At 40.4% G+C, this 26,707-nt stretch overlaps 1 protein-coding gene across 4 annotated transcripts in view; it reads left to right on the top strand.

The window, feature by feature from the left end:
• AUH (AU RNA binding methylglutaconyl-CoA hydratase) overlaps window positions 1-26,707 on the top strand; it is a 146,467-nt gene that overhangs the window by 5,953 nt on the left and 113,807 nt on the right. For 3 of the 4 annotated variants that reach the window (XM_015118073.3, XM_015118074.3, NM_001257675.1), the window contains 2 exon segments: window positions 3,897-3,964; window positions 4,074-4,161. The exons of the other annotated variant lie outside the window; for it this stretch is intronic. In XM_015118073.3, coding sequence (XP_014973559.3) covers window positions 3,897-3,964; window positions 4,074-4,161 — 156 coding nt within the window. 4 annotated transcript variants of the gene reach the window in all.

Genomic DNA, 26,707 nt, shown 5'->3' with positions numbered 1-26,707 from the left:
TTTGGTGCATACATATTTAGGATTATTATGTCTTATTGGATAAATGACCCCGTTTTTATCATGTAATGCCCTTGTTTATTTTATTTTAGTAGCTTTTGGGGTACAAGTGGTTTTTGGTTACAAGTGGATGAATTGTCTGGTAGTCAAGTCTCAGATTTTAGTGTACCTATCACTGGAGTAGTGTACATTGTACCCAATATGTAGTTTTTTAAAATCCCTCAACCTTCCCACCCTGCCCCCTTATAACTCTCCAATGTCTGTTACACCACTGTTTTGCCTTGGTGTACCCATAGCTTAGCTCCCAGTTCTAAGTGAGAACTTATGGTGTTTGGTTTTCCATTCCTGAATTACTTCATGTAAAATAATGGTCTCTAGCTCCATTGAGACCTTTAGTTGAGTTTCATTGAGAACTTTAGTTAATTAACTCAACTTTAGTTCAGAAAATTAGTGAATCCAGCTGGGCGTGGTAGCGCCTGCCTGTAGTCCCAGTTACTCAGGAGGCTGAGACGGGAGGATTACTTGAGCCCAGGACTTTGAGGCTGCAGTGAGCTGTGATGGAGCCGCTGCACTCCAGTCTGGGTGACACAACAAGACCTTGTCTCTTAAAAAAAAAAAAAGAAAGAAATATGTATGAACCTATTTATGTAGAATAGCACCAACAGAACATATGATCCATTTATGTAAAATAGCAACAACAAGCCAAATGGTAATATACAACTCTGTTTCTGTATGTAAATATGTTGAACATTTTCTGGAAGGTTACATTACATGTAACTGTGATAACTGTGGCTTCCTCTGGGGAGGGGAATGAGTTGATTCTAGGGAAGGAGGACTTTCACTTTGAGTGTGTTTTTTCAATTTTGTTTAAGCAAAATGTATTTCTGTTTCTTTTTAAAGTCTCAGCAAAGTTGTTACATTCGTCTTTCAGTTGTGTGAGCTTTATAGAGCAGGATTAATGCTGTGATGTGACCTTGTTACAGATTCACTGAAGATTTTTGTATGTTTTGTGAAAAGTCAGGAAAATTAAGGTTGGCATGTGAATGCCTAAGCTTTTCTGAGTTGGTAAACTTTTGTCTAGGTTATGTGAGGAGGATGCATGATAATTGAGTTCTTGAGAAGTGATTGAGTTGTGAATTAAAGTGAGACAGTTATAAAACAAAAAAGTTTAGACTTTGCTGAATAAAAGCTAAGGTTTTATTCCATTTTAGAGTACCAAAAGCCTACAGATACATTTGATGGTACGGTTGTTACATATTAGATACTTCATTTCAGATTGCAGAACTGATTTCTAGCTTTTTGAAGTGGAAGTACTCAAAACATCAAGTCTCAAATATGTGACCAAAACTGCTGGAATTGACTGTGATAGAAACATTTTCATGGCACTTTACAGTTCAGTAATAATGTTAGCAGTATCCTATCTAGCAGAAATTATGGTGAAACTTTAATACTTATTGCATGAGAAGTGTTCATGCTAGAAGGGAGGATAATTGGGTGCTCATGTTGTAAGTTTTACATCTATCATATCATTTGATTCTAATACAGTCCCATGGAGTGTGGAACTGTTAGTATCTTCATAGAGTAAGAAACTGAGGATCAGAGAGGTTAAGTAACTTGCCCAATAGCTAGTAAGCGGCAGACTGGGATTTCATCCCCAGCAATCACACCTTAGAGCCTGCATTCTTAGCCCTTGGAAGTGGTGTCAGCTTGGATGTCTGAAAGGGACTTCAGATTCACTTTAATTCAAAACAGAACTCATGAGCTTTACTCCCCTCCACCCTCACCACGGTATTTTTTATGATTTTGTCTCATTAAATGTCATCTTCTTTCATCCAATTGCTGAAGCCAGAAACCTGCTTAATACTCCTTAACACTTTCTTCCAGTTAAATCAGTCCTCTGTCTAGGCATCATTAACTCATTTAAAATTTTGAATGGTTCTTGAATCCTTTCACTTTCCTTTATTTCTACCACTGCCTATCTCAGCCAGACCTGTTATCTGTTGATTGGACTCCAGTTGTGTCTTGAAGCTCCCACCCCTATCTACTTCTGGTATGATCTTCAAATATAGAAACTGTTCCCCCTCCAGTTTTATATGTGCATGTGTGTATGTTTATACCTACGTAAACTCCTTCAGTGGTTCTTAGGATGAAGAACAGACTTTTCAGCAGGTCTGTAAGGATATTTCTGGCCTGTGCTCACCTGTTTACTTTCATTGGTCACTCTCTTCGCCTTGTAGGTGACAGGACATTCAGTGGGACCGTGACTAGTTTATGCTTTTCCTGTTTTCTCTGCCTGGCAGTCAGCCCCTCTCCTTCCCTCTCACCTTAACTCCTACTCATCCTTCTAACCTCCACTGTCTGGGGTAAGCTTTCCCTATCCATCTCCTTTTGCCCTAGACCATTATCAGTTCTGGTTACAAGTTACTGTGGCACCACTTAAAGCTTGTAAAGCAGTTTGAATTTGTTATTAATGACATTTATGGTTATTAATGATTTCTGTGATTATTAATGTTTGTATTTCTCTCCTAGACTCTAGTTCCTTGGCTGCTGATCAGTATAGTACATCCTCAGTATGTTTGAATGAATGGACACATCTAGTCTTAGCTGCTTGATTTTCTTCCTGAGGAAACTGAAGCTTGAACAGTGTAACACAGTTTTATTCAAATACAGAGTTAGATTAGCACTTAATAGCTGAAGGAAGTTACTTCACCTCTCCAAGTCTCCATTTCTTTATCTGTTAACTAAGGATAACAATAGTGCCCACCTCTTGGGTTGTGTTGGGGATTATGTGAGTTAATTCGCTTAAAGCAGCTGGAGCAGTGCCTGAGGCCTACCGGTGGTAGCTGTTGTCAGTAGTATTGGGACCTCCCTAAAGTCATGCAGCTTTTTAATACAGATCCTGTCAGATAGCAGTCCTTCATGCTTTTCTCTGTACTGAGAGCATTTGGCATTCTTGCAGATTTACTCTTTTGTGAGCAGAAGTTCATTTTTATACTTTAAAAAATGATTCTGCACAGTTTCTTGCACAGCGAAGGCATGTGTACATTTTGTTGTCTTCAGTTTAACTCAGTTGCAAACAAGAACCATACCCACCCTGACTCAGTGGAAGGTATTTCTGATACACAGTGAAAATTTGTCTACTCCAGGAACAAGAAGGTTAGTAGAGGTTGTGCAGAACTTTGAATATCAAATTAAGATCTTTGAAGTTGCATATTTTGAAATAAATAATGAAAGGATTTTAAGTAGGGGGTGAATTCTATGCTTAGTATTGTTTTTAGAAAATTGGTAACTGGAAGGAATGGGAGGCTGGGTTTAGATGATGGTTTTTGGTTTAAAAAATGGGGCAGTTAGGAGTGACAGCTGGGTTTGTGGGAGAGATAATGAACTTTGTTTTATATAGGTTGAGTTGAAAGTACTTGTTGGACATCTAAATGGAAGTGCCCTCTGGTTAAGTGTATCAGACAGAAATCAGGAGAGAAACCTGGCATAGAATTACTGAAAACTATGTAGTATGAACAAAAAAAAAAAAAAAAATTGAGATATTTAGAACTGGCATCCTAGAAAAAGCAGATGCTGTAATACCTGCACGTAACAAGGTTTATTAGCTGTTACTTCTGTATCTACTTGAAGATGATGAAACCACATTTTAAATAGTATCCTTTAACTTAAAATTTTCACCGGTAAGTGTGGTCTTCCCTCTAGTTTGAGTTAGGGATATAAAATTTACCAAAATGTTGCAAATTACCTTGGTGCTTAAGAAGAGATCAATGGAAGGGAATGTGATATCCTGAATTTCTTTGATTTGTTAAGTTCGAAGTTAGCTAGATGTGTGATGTAGAATCTGTTCTCTGAATGCCTCGCTCACTCAAGTGCTTGTACTTTTTTTCCCCTTTAACTAGGAATTGTGGTGCTTGGAATAAACAGAGCTTATGGCAAAAATGCACTCAGTAAAAATCTTATAAAAATGGTGAGTGTAAAGATTAAACTGTTTGCTTCTAATATTAAGATACATTATTGTCATCAATGTAAAATTTCATTTTTCTCTTTTCCCTCATATGCTTCCTATTTCTGTTTAGCTGTCAAAAGCTGTGGATGCTTTGAAATCTGATAAGAAAGTACGGACCATAATAATCAGGAGTGAAGTCCCAGGGATATTCTGTGCTGGTATGTAAATATCTTATATTATGAAATTAAACTGTAGTCTGATTTTTCCTCAGTAGTAGTCTGTTTTCCATTAGAATGGTCTGTGGTTTGAACCCCATTACCAACAACTCCTCTTTGTGTTTTACTGATCCACAAGAAAAAAACAAGTTTAGTCTGAGAGCATTAGAAAGAAGCTTTTGCAACATTTAGATTGTTTCAGAAGTTGAAAAAAAACTTTGAGCCATTAAAATACTTGTTTGTAGTACCTGTAGTACAATATTGCTTGTTGTGTCTTAATTGTGGCCAATATTCTTTAGTTTCATTCTTTTTTTTTTTTTTTTTTTTTGAGACAGAGTCTGGCTCTGCCGCCCAGGCTGGAGTGCAGTGGCCGGATCTCAGCTCACTGCAAGCTCCGCCTCCCGGGTTCACGCCATTCTCCTGCCTCAGCCTCCCGAGTAGTTGGGACTACAGGCGCCCGCCACCGCGCCCGGCTAGTTTTTTTTTGGTATTTTTTAGCAGAGACGGGGTTTCACTGTGTTAGCCAGGATGGTCTCGATCTCCTGACCTCGTGATCCGCCCGTCTCGGCCTCCCAAAGTGCTGGGATTACAGGCTTGAGCCACCGCGCCCGGCCTTTTTTTTTTTTTTTTGAGATAGAGTTGCTCTGTCACCCAGGCTGGAGTGTAGTGGCGTGATCTTGGCTTACTGCAACCACCACCTTCCCAGTTCAAGTGATTCTCCTGACTCAGCCTCCCGAATAGCTGGGATTATAGGCGCCTGCCACCTCGCCCAGCTAATTTTTGTATTTTGAGTAGAGACAGGGTTTCACCATGTTGGCCAGGCTGGTCTCCAACTCCTGACCTCAAGTGATCCACCATCTTTGGCCTTCCAAAGTGCTGGGATTACAGAGGTGAGCCACCGTGCCCAGCCCCTAGTTTCATTCTTAAGGATTCTCATTTTTTTTAAGCTTCAATCTCTGTGGCTTCTGCCTTAAAATATTGCAGAATAGTGTGATATTTAGAAATATGCAGTATATTTTGGCTTTTGATGAGGTTTTATTGCCTTTTTAATACATTTCTTAAAATGTAGGATACCGAAAAGAATTAGTTTTAATTCCAGTTGAGTAATCAGAGTGAGTGTAGATTTATTACTCTCAACTGCTAGGGTTATGCTGTTATGCAGTAGATTTCTGTTTTTACATTTGTCAAATGCGAGTAATACTGTCTGCTTAGTTGGAGTGCTTATACGGGTTTTACGTATATTTTGAGTTCTTTTTTTTAAACATTGCGAAAGACTTATACCAAGAGAATTAGGATTCTTACGTCTAGTTTTAGGGACGAGGTGAATATGATCTTGAGGTAAAGGAATGTAACACTATGACTGATGGTTGAGAGGTTCTCTAAAGGTCATTGGATGGCTTATTGGGAAGATACAGAGTGGCTTTAGGGTTTTTAAAGAAGGCCCAATTATATGAATTTTTGAGGAGTGATAACAATGTTGTGAAGACAGATTAACGTTTTAAAAATAAGTGTTAGTGATCATCCTGGCATTGTTTTTCTATGGGCGTTAGGTTTTATAATTACCACGCTATAGTAACTGGTGGAATTCCTTTTATTTTACATATTCTTTTGCAGCCCATTTGTTCTAGATTTCTGCATTAGGAATATACTTTGAAAAAGGCTTTAATGCTTTAGCACAGTTTGTGGTTGTCTGTTACAGATTGCCTTTTTGAGGACATGCAAAATGTCCTCAAATAATATACCACATGCTGTTTATTAGAATAACATGTTAGTCTTGAGTGCTTTTTAACAAGTTAATCTATTTAGTTTGCTTTATGGGCTTTTAAACTTTCATACAATCAGGATAATCTTTTAACTCAAGATTTTGACTGTTTTGTCAACAAGTCAATGTTTTAATTATAGAAAAATTGGGGCATATCATCTCTTCTAGTAATTCAGTATGTATGATGGAACTGTTCTTTCAGATTTCTCTGAAAGGTTTTCCTTTCTTGTTTTATTTTTTGAGATGGAGTTTCACTCTTGTTGCCCAGGCTGGAGTGCAGTGCTGTGATCTTGGCTCACTACAACCTCTGCCTCTTGGGTTCAAGTGATTCTCCTGCCTCAGCCTCCCGAGTAGCTGGGATTACAGGAACCTGCCACCACGCCTGGCTAATTTTTTGTATTTTTAGTAGAGACGGGGTTTCAACATGTTGGCCATGGTCTTGAACTCCTGACCTCAGGTGATCCACCTGCCTCAGCCTCCCAAAGTGCTGGGATTACAGGTGTGAGCCACCACGCCCGGCCTCTTTTTTTTACATATATTTACATTTATAAGCTGACTAGTAGGTCTGTCTTTTAACATGTACATATGAAATAAAATTCTAGATAAATAAAATCTCTTTACATTATTTAAAGAATATTTAAACTTATAGCCTGTATTAGTATAAACATCTTAATCAGGTCACGTTTATCAGTTATTGTTGAATAATGCAGTCTTTCACATAATTAAAGCTTTAATTTGTATTCCAAAGTAGTAATATTAAAAGAAACCTCGGCTGGGCACGGTGGCTCATGCCTGTAATTCCAGTACTTTGGGAGGGCAAGGTGGGTGGATCACAGGGTCAAGAGTTCAAGACCAGCCTGGCCAACATAGTGAAACCTCGTCTCTACTAAAAATACAAAAAATTTTCTGGCTGTGGTGGTGGGCGCCTGTAATCCCAGCTACTCGGGAGGCTGAGGCAGGAGAATTGCTTGAACCTGGGAAGCAGAGGTTGCAGTGAGCCGAGATGGCAACACTTCACTCCAACCCGGACGACAGTGTGAGACTCTGTCTAAAAAAAAAAAAAAAAAAACCTCAAAAACACAGTGTACCATTTATTGATTATCCTTTTAGCCTCTTCTCCATCCCTTCACAGTCATCATTTTCCCTCTTCTTTTTCTGCCCCCACAAAGGTTTCTCTGTATATATTAATAACCTATATTCCAGTGATACCTTTTTCATTTCTGAATACTTAAAGCTTAGCAAATGTTCTTGCCTCAAATTTCTTGAGCATAGGAACTCCTCTTATTCTTTGAGAATCATCTTTCACATTCTCAGAATACAGCAAACAACAGGGACTCAGCATGTATTTGCTGGAATTAATCAGCCTTTGTGCTTTAATTCACTGATTTTTTTCAGGAATGGTTGAGATATAACAAGCAGCTTCTCTGAATTGTCTCATACCACTCTCCTATTTACTGATAGTAAATTTGGCTACATCTTTTTTCTAAAATGCTGAGAAAACATAAACATTAAAGAGATTCCTACATTGCATTGGAGGTTGGGCCAAATGATTTCTGACTTCTCATTTAAATCTACCTATTATTTAGCATTATTAAGTACTTTACTTACATTTTAAGTTTTTAAATCAATTTTTAGTTTAAAAAAGTAGCATGGTAGGTCAGAATGTATGAAAATGTATACAGAGAGAACTCTCTCTAACCCTACTTCCTCTACTTTATTAATCCCCTAATAAAAATAACAATTATTATTTTTATCCTTCTAGTATTTTTCATATATATGTATGTACACACACACACACACACACACACACACACACACACACACACACGTGCTCCATAACAATATTTTGGTTAACAGTGGCCTGCATTATACGATACTGGTCCCATAAGATTATTTATTTTTATTTTTTTGAGACGGGGTCTCCCTGTCACCCATGCAGGAGTGCAGTGGTGTGATCTCATCTCACTGCAACTTCAGCCTCCAGTGTTCAAGCGATTCTCATGCCTCGGCCTCCTGAGTAGCTGGGATACATGTGTGCCACCATGCCCAGCTAAATTTTGTAATTTTAGTAGAGACGGGGTTTCACCATGTTGCCCAGGCTGGTCTTGAACTCCTGACCTCAGGTAATCCACCTGCCTCGGCCTCCCAAAGTGCTGAGATTACACGGGTGAGCCACTGTGCCCAGCCTCATAAGATGATAGTACTGTATTTTTACTGTACCTTTTCTGTTTAGGTACATATAAATACTTAGCATTGTGTTACAGTTACCTCCAGCATTCAGTACAGTCACCATACAGGCTTGTAGCCTAAGAAAAATATGTTATACCGTATATCCTATTTATGTAGGGGATGGTTTCAGGATGAAACTGTTCCACCTCAGATCATCAGGCATGAGTTAGATTCTCATAAGGAGCGTGCAACCTAGATCCCTCGCATGCGTAGTTTATGGTAGGGTTTGTGCTCCTATGAGAATCTAATGCGGCTGCTGATCTGACAGGAGGCAGAGCTCAAGCAGTAATGCTTCCTTGCCTGTACTCACCTCCTACTGTACCACCGGTTCCTAACAGGCCACAGACCCGAACTGTTCGTCAGCTCAGGGATTGGGGACCCCTGGCCTGTACCATCTAGGTTTGTGTATGTACACTCTATGATGTTTATACAAGGATGAAATTTTCTAAGGACTCATTTTTCAGAATGTACTCTTTAAGTGACGTATTATTATATACCGATGCACTCATTAGAATGTTAAGTAGATATTTAAAGTGATACATATAAAGACATGTAATACGATACATATAAAGTGATACATATGGAGTATGGAAAATACCTGTTACAAGCGTAGGGAGAGTTGTATATAAAATGTTATGGCCATTATTACTGTAACTGTGTAAACTATGTCTACTAATAAGATCATGGGCCAGGTGGCTCACACCTGTAGTGTCAGCACTTTGGGAGGCCGAGGTAGGCAATTGGCTTGAGCCTAGGAGTTCAAGACCAGCCTGGGCAACATGGCAAAACCCTGTCTCTACAAAAAAAAAAAATACTAAAGTTAGCCAGGCATGTTGGTGCATGCCTGTAGTCCTAGCTACTCAGGAGGCTTAGGTGGGAGAGTTGCTTGAGCTTGGAAGATCAAGGCTGCGAGCTGTGATTGTGCCACTGCATTTCAGCCTGGGTGACAGAGCTAGACCCTGTTTGAAAAAATAAGAAAAAAAAAAAGATCATGGATTAAAGGTGATTTTTTTTCTGTCTTCAAACTTTCTGAAATAATTTCATTATATTAACAAATTAAGCAAATATATACAAAGTAAATACTTTTGAAAAAAGTACAAAGTATATTAGTGTATTTTTCTTTTTTGGAAACTAAAATTGGGCTATTAACTGAGTTTCTGAATTGTTGTTACAACTTTTTTTTTTTGAGATGGAGTCATGTTCTATCACCCAGGTTGGAGTGCGGTGGTGTGATCTCTGCTCACTGCAACCTTTGCCTTTCAGGTTTAGGTGATTCTCCTGCCTCAGCCTCCTGAGTAGCTGGAATTACAGGCGCCTGCCACATGCCCAGCTAATTTTTGTATTTTGAGTAGAGACAGGGTTTCACCATGTTGGCCAGGCTGGTCTTGAACTCCTGACCTAAAGTGATCTGCCTGCCTCGGCCTCCCAAAGTGCTGGGATTACAGGCGTGAGCCACTGTGCCCGGCCTGTTACAACATTTGAGAAGAAAAATTTTAGACTAAAATAGTTGATATAGAATAATTCAGACCGTTTAATACCTGTGAAGTGAAAGACCTGGTTAAAGGTGGTAGCTTAGCTGAAACTACTTCTTTTAACAATTAGGAGAGAGTTTTCTCTTAGACTGTGGTTCTAATCTAGAACCTAGAAGGAATATGAGGTCTCCTTTTAAAGTTCTTAAAATTTTATACACTTAAGACATTTTAGTGGCTCTACATTGAGAAGGTGTGTAATGTCAAAATGTCATTGTTACAGTAATGTATTAAAATGGATGTTTCTATTAACCACAGTAATATGTAAATACAGATTAAAAATATGTCATAGTTGTCACAGATACAGACAGTGTTTCCCATACATAATGTGTTTTCACATGGTGTGCTGTGCCCCCAAAGTTTTAATATATTGCCGATCATGACATTCTGGAAAAGTCTGGTTGGCCGGCTGCGTTGGTTGTAAATGTGTGATGACAGTCATACCCTTCAGGTTGGGAGTCACTGTTGTGTATTCTTTCCTGTAGATTAGAACACCACTTGTGGGTTCATGGCTTGCCTGTACTTCTCTTAGAATACTAAGAAATGTAATTTTGTTAGTCAAAGCTTCTTATGAAGCATTGGCTACATGGATTATATGAGATTGGCCTGAATGTGTGCTGCCCCAGCTTACATATTCTAGAAACTGTTTAATCACTTTTAGTTTACCTTCTCTCTCTCTCCCTCTCTCTTTGTGTGTGTGTGTGTGTGTGTGTCTGCCTCACACACACACACACACACACACAAGCCGAAACAATTCCGCTATTTCAAAATGTTTATGTAGTTAACGTTTTAATATTTGCCAATCACAAAATTCTAAAAATGTCTGATTGGGCTGCTGCGTTGGATATAAATGTGAGATCACAGTCATCTGTTTATTTTTGTTCTTTTACTTTTCTAATTCAAAGTAATAAAGTGCACATGCATTGTTTTTACCAAAACATTTTTGAAATGAAATTCTGTGAGAAATTACTGAGACCGAGGATTTTTTCTTTTGAAATTCCTAAGATATATGATAAACAATTCTTGGTAATTGATTGCTATATGTAGAACCCTAAATTGTTTCACTGAATTACACAAGTGTGGGTTTTATAAAAAAGTAAAGGTAGTTTTGCTTCTGCTTTTGAATTCTAGTAAATTATGTTATGACTAAAGACTAACTTGTCACTAAAATCGTCAACATGCATTATTGAATGTTGTGTATATTGTCAGTATGGATAAAAATGTCATGATCTGGATAGATGTGTGGGCACCTTGGACAGTGAAGTAACCTGGCCATTGTTGTTTCAGAATCTTAGATTGTCATATTTATGTATTTAACTATTAGTCTTTCAGAGAGTTTGATAAGTTAACATGAAGGGATAGATACCACAAATTTGTAGTAGTTTAACAAGTTTGTATTAGTTCAGCTATAAAGGGTTCTGTTTTTTTGTTGTTGTCATATATAGTTTGTTGGAATAAAAAATGTTTTATTGAGATATGAACTACTTGGAATACAGGTTACCAATTTAAAATGTATAATTGATGAATTTTTAAACCATGATCAGAATCATGATGCAGAACATGTTCGTCACTTAAAAAGTTTTCTCGTGTCCATTTGCAGTCAAGCCCCTTCCCTTGCCCTGACCTCTGAAAAGTACTAATCTCCTTGCTACTCCTAGTTTAGCATCTTCTGTAATTTTTAAAATAAATTGACTCATACTATGGGTAGTCTTTTGTGTCTGACCTCTTTCATTTAACATAATGGTTTGAGCTTCACCCATGTTCATGTTTCACTAGTTTCATTATTATCATGTATTTTATTTTATTGCCAATAATACTATTTGTTGTATTTCACAGTTTGTTTATTCATTAGGTGATGGTCATTTGGGTTTTTCCATTGTTTGGCTTTTATGCATACCACTTCTATGACAATTCACACACACGTTTTTGGCAATGTATAATTTTATTTCTCTCAGGTAAATAGTCAGAAGTGGAATTACTGGTTTTATCCTGTGTGTTTAGTTCTGTAAGAAACTGCCAACTGTTTTCTGTATCATTTTGCATTCCCACTAGCAATGTATGAGAGTTTCAGGCGTTACACATCCTCACCAACACTTGATAATATGAAGTTTAAAAATTGTAGGCATCCTAATGGATACAAAGTCATATTTCATTGTGGTTTTAGTTTACATTTCATATGTGTCACCTGTATATCTTTTTTGGTGACTTGTTTGTTCAAATTTTTTCCCAGTATTTTTCTTAGAATCTCATCTCATTGAGTTAAAGAGTTTTTTTTTTAATATTCTTGATACAAGACTTTTATCTGTTATATTTTGTAAGTTTTCTTCCACTAAATGGCCTGTCTTTTTTCTGTATTGTAATTTGTTTTGAAGAACAAAAGTTTTTTATATGAAGACTGATCATTTTTTTTTCCTTTTATGGTTTGTACCTTTTTGTGAATTTTAGAAATTTTGTTTTACCCCACAGTCACAAAGATTTTCTCCTGTTTTCTAGGACTTTTATAGTTTTTATATCTTAAATTTAGGACTCTGAAGTATTCGGAGTTAATTTTTATATATGTTGTGAAAGAAAATTAAAAATATATTTGGACTTTGCCCTTGTTCTTGGTATAGAGCTCTTAAAACCCGGGGAGTTTCCTGAATGGTACAGGTGGTTTTTGGTTGGTAATGAGATGACCCTAGATAGCTTCAGGATGGGGGAGACAGCTTGTCAGAAAAAGCAACGATGGGTTAGAGGATTAGAACTTTTGGCACCCTCTTCCCCCAGAGGGGAAAGGGGCCAGAGATTGAGCTCAGTTACCAGTGGCCAGTGATTTAGTCATTCACGTCTCCCTATGGAGATAATGAAACCTCCATAAAGACCCTTTAAAACAGCGGGGTTCAGAGCCAGGCACTGTGGCTCATGCCTATAATTCTGCCACTTTGGGAGGCTGAGGCAGGTGGATGGCTTGAGTTTTAGACCAGCCTGGGTAACATGCCAAAACCCCATCTCTACAAAAAAATGAAACAAAACAAAAAGAACTCTAACTGGGTGTGGTGGTACATTCCTGTAATCCCAGCTACTTGAGGGGGCTGAGGTGCAAGGATTGCTTGAGCCTGGGATTTTGAGGCTGCAGTGAGCTGTGATTGTGCCACTGCACTCCAGCGTGGGTGACAAAGTGAGACCCTGTCTCAAAAAAAATGGGGTTCAGGGAGCTTCTAGGTTGGTGAACACATTGATTTTCTTGGAGAGGGCATGGAAGCTCTGTACTCCCTCTCCCCTTACCTTGTCCGATGCATCTGTTCCATTAGTCTGTTCCTGAGTTGCATATAGTAAAGTTTTTTTTTTTTTTTTTTTTTTTTTTTTTAAATTCTATGAGTCATTCTAGTGAATTAAGTAATCTGAGGAGTTTAGGGGAACCCCCAAATCTGTAGCTCGTTGGTTCAGAAATACGGGTTGCCCCTGCGACTTGTGAGTTGCATCTGAAGTGAGGGCAGCCTTGTAGGACCTCTTAACTTCTGGGATCCTACTAATTTTGGGTGGTATCAGTTTAAGTGAATTGTTGGATAGCCACTTGGTGTTGAAGAATTGGTGGAAACCCTCATACATTTGGTGTCAGAAGTGGTGTTAGGAAAAAAAGACATCATAATTGGTGTCAGGAATGGGATTTGCTAGAGCATCTCATGGAACTCAGGAAAGTGCTTTATTTACCATTACCAGTTTATTATAAAAGCTAAAACTGAGGAACAGTCAAGTGGAAGAGGTACTTAGGGCAAAGCTAAGGGTGGAGGGTTGCAGAGCTTCCATACCCTCTCCAGGTGTGCCATTCACCCAGCACATACATGTGTTCACTAACCTGGGAGTTCCCTAAGCCCTGTTTCAGGGATTTTTTATGGAGGCCTCTTTACATAATGATTGATTACATCATTAGCCATTGGTAATTGAGCTCAATATACAGCTCCTCTCACTCCCCGAAGGTGTGGGTGGGACACTGAAAGTTCTAACCCTCTGATCATGGCTTGATGCATCTGGTGACCAACCCCTATCCTGGAGCTATCTAGGGGCTCTCTGAGAGTCACCTCATTAGCATAAACTCAGTTTTGATTGAGAAGGGCATGTTAGGAATAACAAAAGACACTGTGTCACTCAGGAAATTCTGAGGGTTTTAGGAGGTTTGGGCCAGGAACCTGGAATAAAGGCAACCAAGTATTTTTTATTATACACTGGTGGTTTTTTTTTTTTTTTTTTTTTTTTTTTGTGGGTGGGGGGGCTTTGTTTTGTTGCGTTTTCAATTCTCCCAGCACCATTTGTCAAAAAGACCAACTTTTCCCCTATTAAATTATTTTGGGACCTGTCTAAAATACCAGTTGACAGTATATGTGTGAGTTATGTCAGGGCTCTCTGGGATTTTTAATGCCAATACCACACTGTCTCAGTTACCATGTTCAGGTCTTATACATGTTTGGTTAAATTTATTTCTAAGTTTTTCATTTTTTTTGATGTCACTGTAAGTGGCATTTCTTCTTAATTTTACTCCCAATTTTTTATTGCTAGTATATTGATGGTATATACAATCGATTTTTATATATTTGTATCCTGCGACCTTGTTAAATGCACTTTTTAGTTCTAGGACTCTTTTGTAGATACTCTGGGGTTTTCTACAAAGGTAGTCAGGTCGTTTGTGAATAAAGATAGTTTTACTTCTTCCTTTCCTGTCTGTTCACCTTTTATTTTGTTTCTTATCCCCATTACATTTTCATTATAGGGTTGACTGAAAGCAGTGTGAGTGTTCATCTTTGCCTTTTCTCCGTCTTCAGAGCAGGCATCCAGTCTTTTACTATTAAGTATAATGTTAGCTGTAGTTTTTTCACAGCTGCGGTTTATCAGGGTGAAAAGTTTCTTTTTATTTGTATTTTGCTGAGGTTTTTTTTTTTTCATGAACACATATTGAATTTTGTCAAATCTCTTTTTGGCGTCTATTAAGAGTCTCATTTTTCAGCCTGCCAATATGGTGAATGATTGATTATCAGTTATTAACAATTGTGTATTCCTGGAACAGACCTCTCTTGGTCATTGTCAGGCCTCTGAGCCCAAGCTAAGCCATCATATCCCCAGTGACCTGCACGTATACATCCAGATGGCCTGAAGCCACTGAAGATCCATGGGAGTGAAAATAGCCTTAACTGATGACATTCCACCATTGTGATTTGTTTCTGAACCACCCTAACTGATCGATGTACTTTGTAATCTCCCCCACCCTTAAGAAGGTTCTTTATAATTCCCCCAACCCTTGAGAATGTTCTTTGTGAGATCCACCCCCTGCCCCCAAAACATTGCTCTTAACTTCACTGCCTATCCCAAAACCTGTAAGAACCAATGATAATCCCACCACCCTTTGCTGACTCTCTTTTCGGACTCAGCCCACCTGCACCCAGGTGAAATAAACAGCCATGTTGCTCACACAAAGCCTGTTTGGTGATCTCTTCACAGGGACATGTGAAACAGTCATTAATCCTTTTTATATACTGCCAGATTGGATTTGCTGAAGCTTTTTAGGATTTTGTAACTCTGTTCATAAGGGACATTGGTTTGCCTTCTTTTCTTGTAAGGTCTGTAGTTCTGGTATCAGGATAGTGCTGGTCTCATAAAATGAATTGGGAAGTGTTCCTTCCTTCTGTTTCCCTGAAGAAGTTTGCATAGTTGTTATTCTTTCTTTCTTTCTTTTTTTGAGACAGAGTCTTGCTCTGTTGCCCAGGCTGAAGTGCGGTGGCACAATCTCGGTTCACTGCAAGCTCTGCCTCCCGGGTTCACACCATTCTCCTGCCTCAGCCTCCTGAGTAGCTGGGACTACAGGCATCTGCCACCATGCCTGGCTAATTTTTTGTAATTGTTTTTACTTAATTGTTTGGTAAAATTCACCAACGAAGTCATTTGGTCCGGGAAGTTTCTTTGTGGAAAGATTTTTAACTACGAATTTGAAATCTTTAATAAATACAGGGCTACTTGAGTTACTTCTGTTTGAAAAGTCAAATTCTGTAACATATTTGGAGAGATTTATTCTGAGCCAAATATGAGTGACCAGCTCCAGGAGATCGTGAGAATGTGTGCCCAAGGTGTTCAGTCTACAGCTTGGTTTTATACATTTTAGGGAGACATAAGACATCAATCAGTACATGTAAGATGTATGTTGGTTCAGTCTGGAAAGGTGGGACAACTGGAAGCAGTGAGGGAAAGGCCTTCCAGGTTATAGGTAGATTCAGTGATGTTCTGATTGGCAATTGGTTGAAAGAATTTATCTAAAGACCTGGAATCAATAGAAGTCAGTGTCTTTGTTGTGGAGACCAAGGTTCTTACTATGCAGATGAAGCCTTCAGGTGGCAAGCTTCAGAGAAAGTAGATTGTAAATGTTTCTTGTCAGACTTAAAGGGCCTGTTCTGTCAGTCTCCAGGTCCTGTGTTGATGTTAATGCTGGTCAGCTGTGCCTGAATTACAAAGGGAAGAGAGTATAATGAAGAATGTCCTACTCCCACTCCCACTTTCCAGCGTGTCCTGAACTAGTTTCTCAGGTTAGCTTTGGATTGCCCTTGGTGGAGGGGAGGGTCCATCAGTCAGGGAACTTAGAATTTTACTTTTGGTTTACATTTCTTTTTGAGTGAGTTTTGGTAATTTGTGTCTTTTAGGTTGAGTGAGTTTTGGTAATTTGTGTTTTATCTAAGTTTTCAAGTTAATTGCCATAAAATTGTTCATATTATTCCTTATTGTCCTTTTACTGCATTGAATCTATAATGATATCTGATTATTTATTTATTTACTTAGTTTGAGACAGAATCTTGCTCTGTCACCCAGGCTGGAGTACAGTGGCGTAATCTCAGCTCACTGCAACCTCCGCCTCCTGGGTTCAAGTGATTCTTCTGCCTCAGCCTTCCTAGTAGCTGGGATTACAGGCATGCACCACTACACCTGGCTAATTTTTGTATTTTTAGTAGAGATGGGGTTTCACCATGTTGGCCAGGCTGGTCTCGAACTCCTGGCCTCAAGGCCGCCTGCCTAGGCCTCCCAAAGTGTTGGGATTATAGGTGTGAGCCATTGCGCCCGGCTGATGTCTGATTATTTATTTTTGATATTGATATACGTGTCTTTTTTCTTAAATGCTAGCAAAACAGTGACTTGTTTATCTTTTCAAAGAAGTGGCTTTTGGTTCCTTTTTTTTTTTTTTTTAATTTTGCTTTTCTTTCTATTTCATTGATTTCTTCACTATTTTCTTCTCTGTTTGCCTCAGGTTTAAGTTACTGTTTTTTTCTAGCTTCCTAAGGTGAACGTTTAGGTAATTGATTTGAGGCCCTTTTTTTCTTTTTTTTTTTTTTTGAGACGGAGTCTGGCTCTGTCGCCCAGGCTGGAGTGCAGTGGCGCGATCTCGGCTCACTGCAAGCTCCGCCTCCCGGGTTCACGCCATTCTCCTGCCTCAGCCTCCCGAGTAGCTGGGACTACAGGTGCCCACAACCGCGCCCGGCTAATTTTTTTGTATTTTTAGTAGAGACGGGGTTTCACCGTGGTCTTGATCTCCTGACCTTGTGATCCGCCCGCCTTGGCCTCCCAAAGTGCTGGGATTACAGGCGTGAGCCACCGCGCCCGGCCGGCCCTTTTTTTCTTATAGTTGACCCTTGAGCACCATGGGAGGTTGGGATAGATGACATCCCTACCCGCACCCCTGCCCCCGCCCCTCACAGTTAAAAATCCTCCTATGATTTGACTCCTCAAAAACTGAACTACTGATAGTCTACTGTTGACTGGAGGCCTCGCTGATAACATAAAGGGTTGAATAACACATTTTATATGTTACATATATTATGTGCTGTATTCTTACAGTAAAGTAAGCTAAAGAAGAGAAAATGTTACTAAGAAAATCATAAAGAAGAGAAAATATCTTTACTATGAAGTGGAAGCAGGTCACCACACAGGTTCTCCTTGTCATCTTCATGTTGAGTAGCTAAGGAGAAACAGGAGGGGTTGTCTTGCTGTCTCAAAGGGGCGGCAGGGGTGGAAGGAAATCCGTGTGCAAGTAGACCTGATGTTGTTCAAAGGTCAGCCACACTTACATTTTAATGTTTTCGTTTGAGCACGTCAGAGATGTCATTAAAAACGACTCAGAGTACTCGTGCCCTTTCTTTGTAAGTAAGGATTGATTGGTTGTTGCCAATTCATTTCTGCCTCTAATTCCATTTTTTACAAAGCCTACTTGTATAATATTTTAGAATCTGTAGATATTTTCTTTTTAAGGAATAGGAAATATGTACTAGTAATAACCTGCTGACTAATCTGCTTCCACTCTTGCCCTTTCCCCACACAGCAGCCCAAGTGATCTTAAAAAAGTTAATGGATCACATCACTCTGCTATTTCAGACACTCTTCAGAAACAAAGTGTGTGGGAGGCAGAAATGGCCCCCAAAGCTGTCCACGTCCTAATGCTGGAACCTTACACGGAAGCAGGAACTTCGCAGATGTGAGGAAGGTGAAGATCTTACGATGGGGAGATTTTCCTGATGTATCCACTGGGCCCAATGTAAAGACAAGGGTTCATACAAGAGGGAGGCAGGAGGACTCTGAGAAGGAGAAATGACAACAGGAAGCAGAAGTTGGAGAGAAGCAAGGAAGGGGCCATGAGCCAAGGAATATGGACAGCCCCTAGAAGCTGGGAAAGGCAAGGGAGCTCATCTTTCCTAGTACCTCCAGAAGGAACGCAGCCTTGCCAATCCATTTTAGACTTCTGACCTAGAATTGTCAGGTAATCCCTTTAAGCTTGTAGTTATTTGTCCAGCAGCACAAGGAAACTGATACCAAGTGTGTCAGGTCTCGCCTACTCTGGCCACATTGCCTTTTCTCACCCATCTCCCACTGCCTTTCTTACTCTCTCTGCTTGACAAAGCTCATTCTTCTCTCCAACTCATTGTACTCAGTGTTCTCTTTTTGTTCAGAAAGGCCTTTGCTCTAATGTCATCTTAGATAGCTGTTCCCTCATCACTTAAACTAAAGCAGGGCTCCCTACTTCCCCCAGCCCCCATCACATTTTCTATGTTAGCTTCATCTCTGAACTTTTCAGTTCCTGAATTTATATTTTACTTATTGATTATCAGTCAGCCTCCCCCACAGATGAACTCCTTTCCATGGCATTAGGGCGGAGGCCTTTTGCCAGGACAGTACCTGGCCCATAGAAGGTGCTTAGCAAATAGTTCATGGGATGACTATGAACCATTTTGGTTGTTGAGGAAGTAACATTGGCAAGATGTTATGGTTAAATAAAACAAGCTTTGATACAGAGCATGTGTAGGTGGCTTGTGTGGTTAAGAAGAGTGATTTGTTCTTGAGATATTGTCAGTCTTATAAATAGAAGGTTGTATCTAGGGTACCAGTAAATTTAACCAGTGGAGATTCAAATGTTAGCTTTATGACTTACCGTTAAACCTATTTCAAAGATATGGCTTTGATGTGTTCCCAAATGGACTTCAAATTCTCTGTCCCACCTGCTACCACAGGGGATGTCTTGGAGGAGCAGAGCTGCCTCTGTTGGGGTGAGCAGAGAATGGGCCCCCCGCTAGTGAGTGGGCAGCTGGTCAGAGAGCCTTGGCTGTTCTCTCTCAGTCCCCTTTCTCCAAGGCTGCCCAGTTATGTGGTGAGGTGGGCATTGTGAGCAGTGGGAGGCTGGAAGGGGTCTCCCCTCTTACGGGAGGCCACGGGAGTGGAATTCACCTCTAGAACTTTGGTCAGCTTGAGTAGAGCTCCGACAGCTAGAAAAGGGAGACTTGAAAAAATTAGATTTTTGTCAGTCTGCTTCTGGAAATTGATACTTAGTAGTAGTTTGCCTTCTCAGGGCTTTCTCTGGGAACTGGCATTAGTCTAGATTGAGGTTAGTAAATTTTGTGTATGAAAGACCGGATATTTTAGGCTTTGTGTGCCTCTTAACAATTTGTGTCATGTATTCTTTGTTTTATCTTTACAACCCTTAGAAAAGATATAAAAGCTGGGTGCAGACTGGCCTGCAGGCTCTTTTTTGCTGTCTTCTGGTTGAGACTCCATTTTTCTCTGTTTGTTCCAGCTGGAGGAGCTGGGGTCAGTTACACTGGGGTCAGTTACACTGGGGTCAGTTACACTGGGGTCAGTTACACTGGGCTCAGTTACACTGGGGTCAGTTACACTGGGGTCAGTTACACTGGGCTCAGTTACACTGGGGTCAGTTACACTGGGGTCAGTTACACTGGGGTCAGTTACACTGGGCTCAGTTACACTGGGGTCGGTTACACTGGGGTCGGTTACACTGGGCTCAGTTACACTGGGGTCGGTTACACTGGGGTCGGTTACACTGGGCTCAGTTACACTGGGGTCAGTTACACTGGGCTCAGTTACACTGGGGTCAGTTACACTGGGGTCAGTTACACTGGGCTCAGTTACACTGGGCTCAGTTACACTGGGCTCGGTTACACTGGGGTCAGTTACACTGGGCTCGGTTACACTGGGGTCGGTTACACTGGGGTCGGTTACACTGGGGTCGGTTACACTGGGCTCGGTTACACTGGGGTCGGTTACACTGGGGTCGGTTACACTGGGCTCGGTTACACTGGGCTCGGTTACACTGGGGTCGGTTACACTGGGCTCGGTTACACTGGGGTCGGTTACACTGGGGTCGGTTACACTGGGGTCGGTTACACTGGGCTCGGTTACACTGGGGTCGGTTACACTGGGCTCGGTTACACTGGGGTCGGTTACACTGGGCTCGGTTACACTGGGGTCGGTTACACTGGGCTCGGTTACACTGGGGTCGGTTACACTGGGCTCGGTTACACTGGGGTCGGTTACACTGGGCTCGGTTACACTGGGGTCGGTTACACTGGGCTCGGTTACACTGGGGTCGGTTACACTGGGCTCGGTTACACTGGGCTCGGTTACACTGGGGTCGGTTACACTGGGCTCGGTTACACTGGGGTCGGTTACACTGGGCTCGGTTACACTGGGGTCGGTTACACTGGGCTCGGTTACACTGGGGTCGGTTACACTGGGCTCGGTTACACTGGGGTCGGTTACACTGGGGTCGGTTACACTGGGGTCAGTTACACTGGGCTCGGTTACACTGGGGTCGGTTACACTGGGGTCGGTTACACTGGGGTCGGTTACACTGGGGTCGGTTACACTGGGCTCAGTTACACTGGGCTCGGTTACACTGGGGTCGGTTACACTGGGGTCAGTTACACTGGGGTCGGTTACACTGGGGTCGGTTACACTGGGGTCGGTTACACTGGGCTCGGTTACACTGGGCTCAGTTACACTGGGCTCAGTTACACTGGGCTCGGTTACACTGGGCTCAGTTACACTGGGGTCGGTTACACTGGGCTCAGTTACACTGGGGTCGGTTACACTGGGCTCGGTTACACTGGGGTCGGTTACACTGGGGTCGGTTACACTGGGGTCGGTTACACTGGGCTCGGTTACACTGGGGTCAGTTACACTGGGCTCGGTTACACTGGGCTCAGTTACACTGGGGTCGGTTACACTGGGCTCAGTTACACTGGGGTCGGTTACACTGGGCTCGGTTACACTGGGGTCGGTTACACTGGGCTCGGTTACACTGGGGTCGGTTACACTGGGCTCGGTTACACTGGGGTCGGTTACACTGGGGTCGGTTACACTGGGCTCAGTTACACTGGGGTCAGTTACACTGGGCTTTGCAGGAAGAAGCTGGAGAGGCCTGGCCATGGAAGCAGTTTTTCTTGACATAAAAATGCTCATTTTTTCTTGTGTGCTTGGTGAGTGATCTGGAAACAGTTGTACAACTCATAGTTGTACAACTCATAGAAGTATTTTGTTCAGCGATAGCGTCATTTGGGTGAATGCTAGATTCGAAGGCCAATACCAATTAGGATGATCTTGAGGTTTATGGTTCTTGAAAACTCCCTGAGTTGAAGTTTCATTTGAATAATGTATTGCTTTTTGGGGTAAAATAAGGTTGAAAGAGATGGAGGTAGTCAGTATGTTTGCATTCTCTAAAGAAAAAGGCAACACGATTAATAAATACCAGTATTATTTACTCATTAAATTTTATATTAATGGATATTATATGTTACCTTTTCGTGACTATAAACATTTGGTGATTTTTTTTTTCTCTTGAATTATGTGAAATACCTGTCAATTTGTTTTGTTTTGTGACAGATAGGACACATGCCTATTAGGTATCTTTCTTATTCATTGTGGTTTTGCTGCAGAAGGTAGTTACTGTTCCGGAGGATCAGTCCAGCTGGACATAGGTGTTAAAGTTCTCTCTGTTCCTGCTGGTCATAGCATGAATGCCTTTCAGCTCAGTGTAATCTCCAGGATTTGTTCATTTCATAGCTCCCTGGTTTTTCTTTCTCTGGTAATTTTCTGTGAATCGGGAGTTTACTGTTTCAGTCTAAGCATTAGGGAACCCTAGTGCAGATTATTGGAGCTCTTTCTCTGAGAGGTTCCCCCCCTTTCCATTTATCTGCCCTGCAAATTCCAGCCTCCTCAGCCTCCCTGCACTCTGATCTCAGATCAGCAAGACTACGGTGCATCGTTGGGGTACCCCTGCCTTACACCAGTCTGTCAAGTGTCTTCAGGAAGAAAACCAGGATAGTCACAGGATCCCAGATGGTAGTCTTTTACTACCTGTTGATGAATATCTGAAAGAGCCATTTCATATATTTTGAGGGAGGGGTCTAGTACCAGTTACTCCATTGCAGCCACAGGTGCAGGTTCGTAGTTCCCATTAGTGGGGAACGGTATTGAAGAACCAAGATCTGGGTACAACATGTGCTCACTGTTTTATGGGTGTCTTTGCTTCTCAAGACAGACCTAAGAAATAAGTAGATAAATTACATTACATATTCACACACACATTTGTACAACTATTTCTGTACTTACATGTTGAAAACCATGAGTTTATATTGTTACCTCCATTTCCAGTTTATCACCACAGGATTCATTCCTACCTTCTCCCTTTCCATATTTGTCGTACCTTCGATATATTGACTCATTTGCTCAATCCCATAATATACTGAAAGTAGTTTCAGAGTTGCTGATCCATACCACTGTGGTAAACATACCTTTTATCCAGAGCTTATTACCTATTGACACTACAGTCCCTGACTTAAAATGGTTTGACTTAGTGATTTTTCAGTTTACAATGGTGCAAAAGTGATACACATTCAGTAGAAATTGTAACCCCGTTTTAAGTGGAGGAGCATCTGTAAAACGCATTTTCCAGTTGTGAGATTTTCAACATCTCATGAATTTATTGGGATGTAATCCCATTGCAAGTCAAGGAGTATCTGTACTTTATATCTTTGGACTGAGGTGTGTCATACTGTAATATACAATACTAAAAATACTAAAAATACTGTGTGAAGAGTTACTTAGGTTATTTCTTCTTTATTGTGGTTCTGTTTTATTCATTAGAGGTAAAGTTAGGTTTCCTCCCTCCTATTTATTTTATTTTGGATATATAAAATATTAATATGGTTTCAGAAGTCTAAACTATACAAAGAGGTATAATCATAGAAGTGTCAGGACCCACTTCCTCCCTCCAATCTCTTCCCTCCAGTTCCTACCCTTGAGGGTGTTAGTGAGTCTCATTAGTTTCTAGATTATCCTTCATGTTTCTTTCTGCACAATTAAGGTTATAACTATTTGTTCACCTATTTCCATTCTTTCTTATGCTAGTAGCATTCTGTATCTATTCTTGCCCTTTATTTTTTGCAGTTAACAATACCTCCTGCCAGCACTTTGGGAAGCCGAGGTGGGTGGATCACCTGAGGTCAGGAGTTTGAGACCAGCCTGGCCAACATGGTGAAACCCCATCTCTACTAAAAATACAAAAATTAGCCAGGTGTGGTGGCAGGCCCCTGTAATCTCAGCTACTCGGGAGGCTGAGGCAGGAGAACTGCTGGAACCTGGGAGGCGGAGGTTGCAGTGAGCCGAGATCACGCCATTGCACTCCAGCCTAGGCCAACAACAGCAAGACTCAGTCCCAAAAAAACAAAACAAAGCAAAAAAGTACCTTCTAGAAATCAGTCTCTGTTAGTTCATTGAAATGTAGTGATGGCTGGAAGTGTATGAGGGTTCTGTGAGACTTTTTCAAGATGGAGGTGTTACTATAGTTTTCATGCTGATGAAACTAATCTGATTCTGTTGAAGAGGGAGAGGTGTCATAACGTTTCAGAAAGAAGCCTTGAAGTAGGCCTTCAAGAGGGACTGAGATGCTGGACAGAAATGGAGGGTTTTGGTTTTGGTTAGTGAAAGGATATTTCACTTTGAGGAAAAGTGACATCTGATTTATTAGAGCCTTGAATTCTGATAGAAATTCTGTGGCAGAATAGTCCCTTTCATCAAATGGGCAGGTAAAATTTTACTGGGTGAGTTTCCAAGATAGAAATTTTTTATTTAATTGGAGTAAAAGGCGGATGTAGGTTCTGGAAGAGGAGATCAATGAAAGCAATTACAAGTTGGTATTCTTCTTGAGGATCTAGTGCTCTAGAAGCTGTGATAGTAGTCATGTTATACCAAGAAGGTCATGCTCCTTAATTTCACTTGATCCTCTCCAAACCTTACCTAGAAACTTTCTGTAATAATTAGAGCTAACTCTTTATCTCCACCGATCAATTTCTTCCCTTGAGAACAGATGTGGACTGAAGCAGAACCAATTTGTAATCATTTCTAATAGATCATCCAGTTAGATAATGAGCTCTCAGCTCCATCTAACAAAACATTTTCACAAATTAACTTAAACTATAAGCCTGTTAGGATTGCCTGAATCCAGTGATTTTGAATTTTTCTGAAATTCCCATAGTTTACTCTGTTTGCCAGCTTTATATATGGGTTGATAGCCTAAAACTTCAGTTCTCATCCCCATATCCATGCACGACTCTGTTGAAAGAAAGAGAAGACTCTTCTGCAATCCGAGCTGGAGCCCTTCAGTTGACCTTGATTTGATTTCTTAGAGGAATGTACCGTGCTGGTTAGCTCAGGCTAATCATGGTCCACTCCTGGATGTGGGGGTAGATACATCTTCTTCCAAAGTATATGGATTGTGGGGAGCTAGGAGGGCAGACACCAGAACAAAAATAAGGCTGCCTTCAGAAAACGGGAGGAGGGAAGTTGGAGAGGATGTTAAGGTAGGTAGTTAGTATTCATACCTGTTAAGCATTTCTACTGTAAACTCTCTTCATCAGGGCTCAACTACAAAGAAAATACATGAATTTCATTAATTAATTCATGTGTTTAATATTTCTTAGAGGGAGCCTGCCGTGTGTCAGGTACTGCCATGTGTCTAGGATCTGAGGACATAGCAGTAAATAACAGAAATAATCTTCGCTCTGTGGAGCCTCCATAGGCAGTGGGGAGGGACCATCCCATTTTGCTAAGAGGATGTGCGATAGTGTTATTGAATCTCATATGATGTTTATGTGTGAACATTTACTTGATATAGCTTGTAAATGATATGTTGAAGGCCCTTGTGTATACAAAGGTGATAAGAAGGAAATAGATGGCATAGAAATGAAAACAAGTCATTGACTTGATCATTCTGACTGATGTTTATAAATCTAAAAATGAAAGTATATTGCAATTAGGGAGCAAAGAATATGGCTGTCCTCTTTTCAACAAAATTAAGAGCCATCAGTGTTTTCAAAAACATTGCATTTCTACAATGCAAGTGCAAGAAGAACCAGAAATAGTAATGGTAATGATGATCTGCTAGAGATATATTTGAAACTTAGATTCAGTTTTATAAACCTGTGCAATCCAGGTTCATTTCTTTTTGGTTTTTTTTTTTTTTTTTGGGAGACTGAGTCTGTGCAATTGAGATTCATTTCTTTTTTTGTTTTTTTTTGGAGACCGAGTCTTGCTCTGTCACCCAGGCTGGAGTGCAGTGCAGTGGTGCAGTCACGGCTCCCTGCAACCTCTGCATCCCAAGTTCAAGTGATTCTCGTGTCTGAACCTCCTGAGTAGCTAGGATTACAGGCGTGCACCACCATACCCAGCTTATTTTTGTATTTTTAGTAGAGACAGGGTTTTGCCATGTTAGCCACACTGGTTTCAAACTCGTGGCCTCAAGTGATCCACCCACTTTAGCCTCCCAAAGTGTTGGGATTACAGGCGTAAGCCGCCGTGCCTGGCCAATCCAGGTTTATTTCTGTCTGTTAACAGTTTCGTTCAAATGATGTAGCCTTTTTAGGTGTGTTTGTGTATGTATGTGAGTATATATTTGTGTATTTATAATATGTATGTGTAGGGGTGGGTGTGTGTGTGTGTGTGTGTGTGTGTGTGTGTGTATACATGTACTGCATATACCAGGAAAATATAAAATAGCAATATGGGTTTGTTATGTTTAAATTTTTATTAAAATTTCTAATAAAGTTGTGTTTTCACTATTCTTTATTTTTCTTTAAATTGTTTGTAAATTGACCTAAATATTAAATAAAGATCTAAGGAGTCCATTGGCCCCAGCCCATAGAATGTTGGTTACTTTTCCTGTTCTACTGAGGGTTAATGTAATATACCTGTGTGGATCATCATCCACAGTGGTTGATGACTAGGCATTCGTTTGAAGCACACATGGACTATTTATGAAAATTAGCCATCTGCTATGCCATAAAACCTCCACAGATTTCAGAGGACAGCTATCATCAGACCACATTCTGTCACCACAGGCAGTGAAGTTAGAAGTCATTAACAAAAAACGTGATTAGAAAAAGTCCCCTACATTGGGAAATTTAAGATAACTTCTAAATAACTTACAGCTCAACAAATGAATCTTAATGGAAATTAGAAAGCATTCAGAACTAAATGCTAACAAAAAATACTTTAAAAATCATATAATATAGCTAAGGTTGGACTTCAAGGCTGAAAATGAATAAACTAAGCGTGTACCTTAAGTGACAAAAATAACTACAGAATAACCCAAATAGGGTAGAAGAAAGGAAATGAAGTGAGCGTAAACTAACGACGTGGAAAACACATGAAGTAGTAAGGATAATAAAGCCCAGAGCTG

The sequence above is a fragment of the Macaca mulatta genome, chromosome 15 (genome assembly GCF_049350105.2).
Source record: "Macaca mulatta isolate MMU2019108-1 chromosome 15, T2T-MMU8v2.0, whole genome shotgun sequence".
In the NCBI taxonomy this organism is placed as follows: Eukaryota; Metazoa; Chordata; class Mammalia; order Primates; family Cercopithecidae; genus Macaca; species Macaca mulatta.
This window is presented reverse-complemented; position numbering and strand designations above follow the sequence as displayed.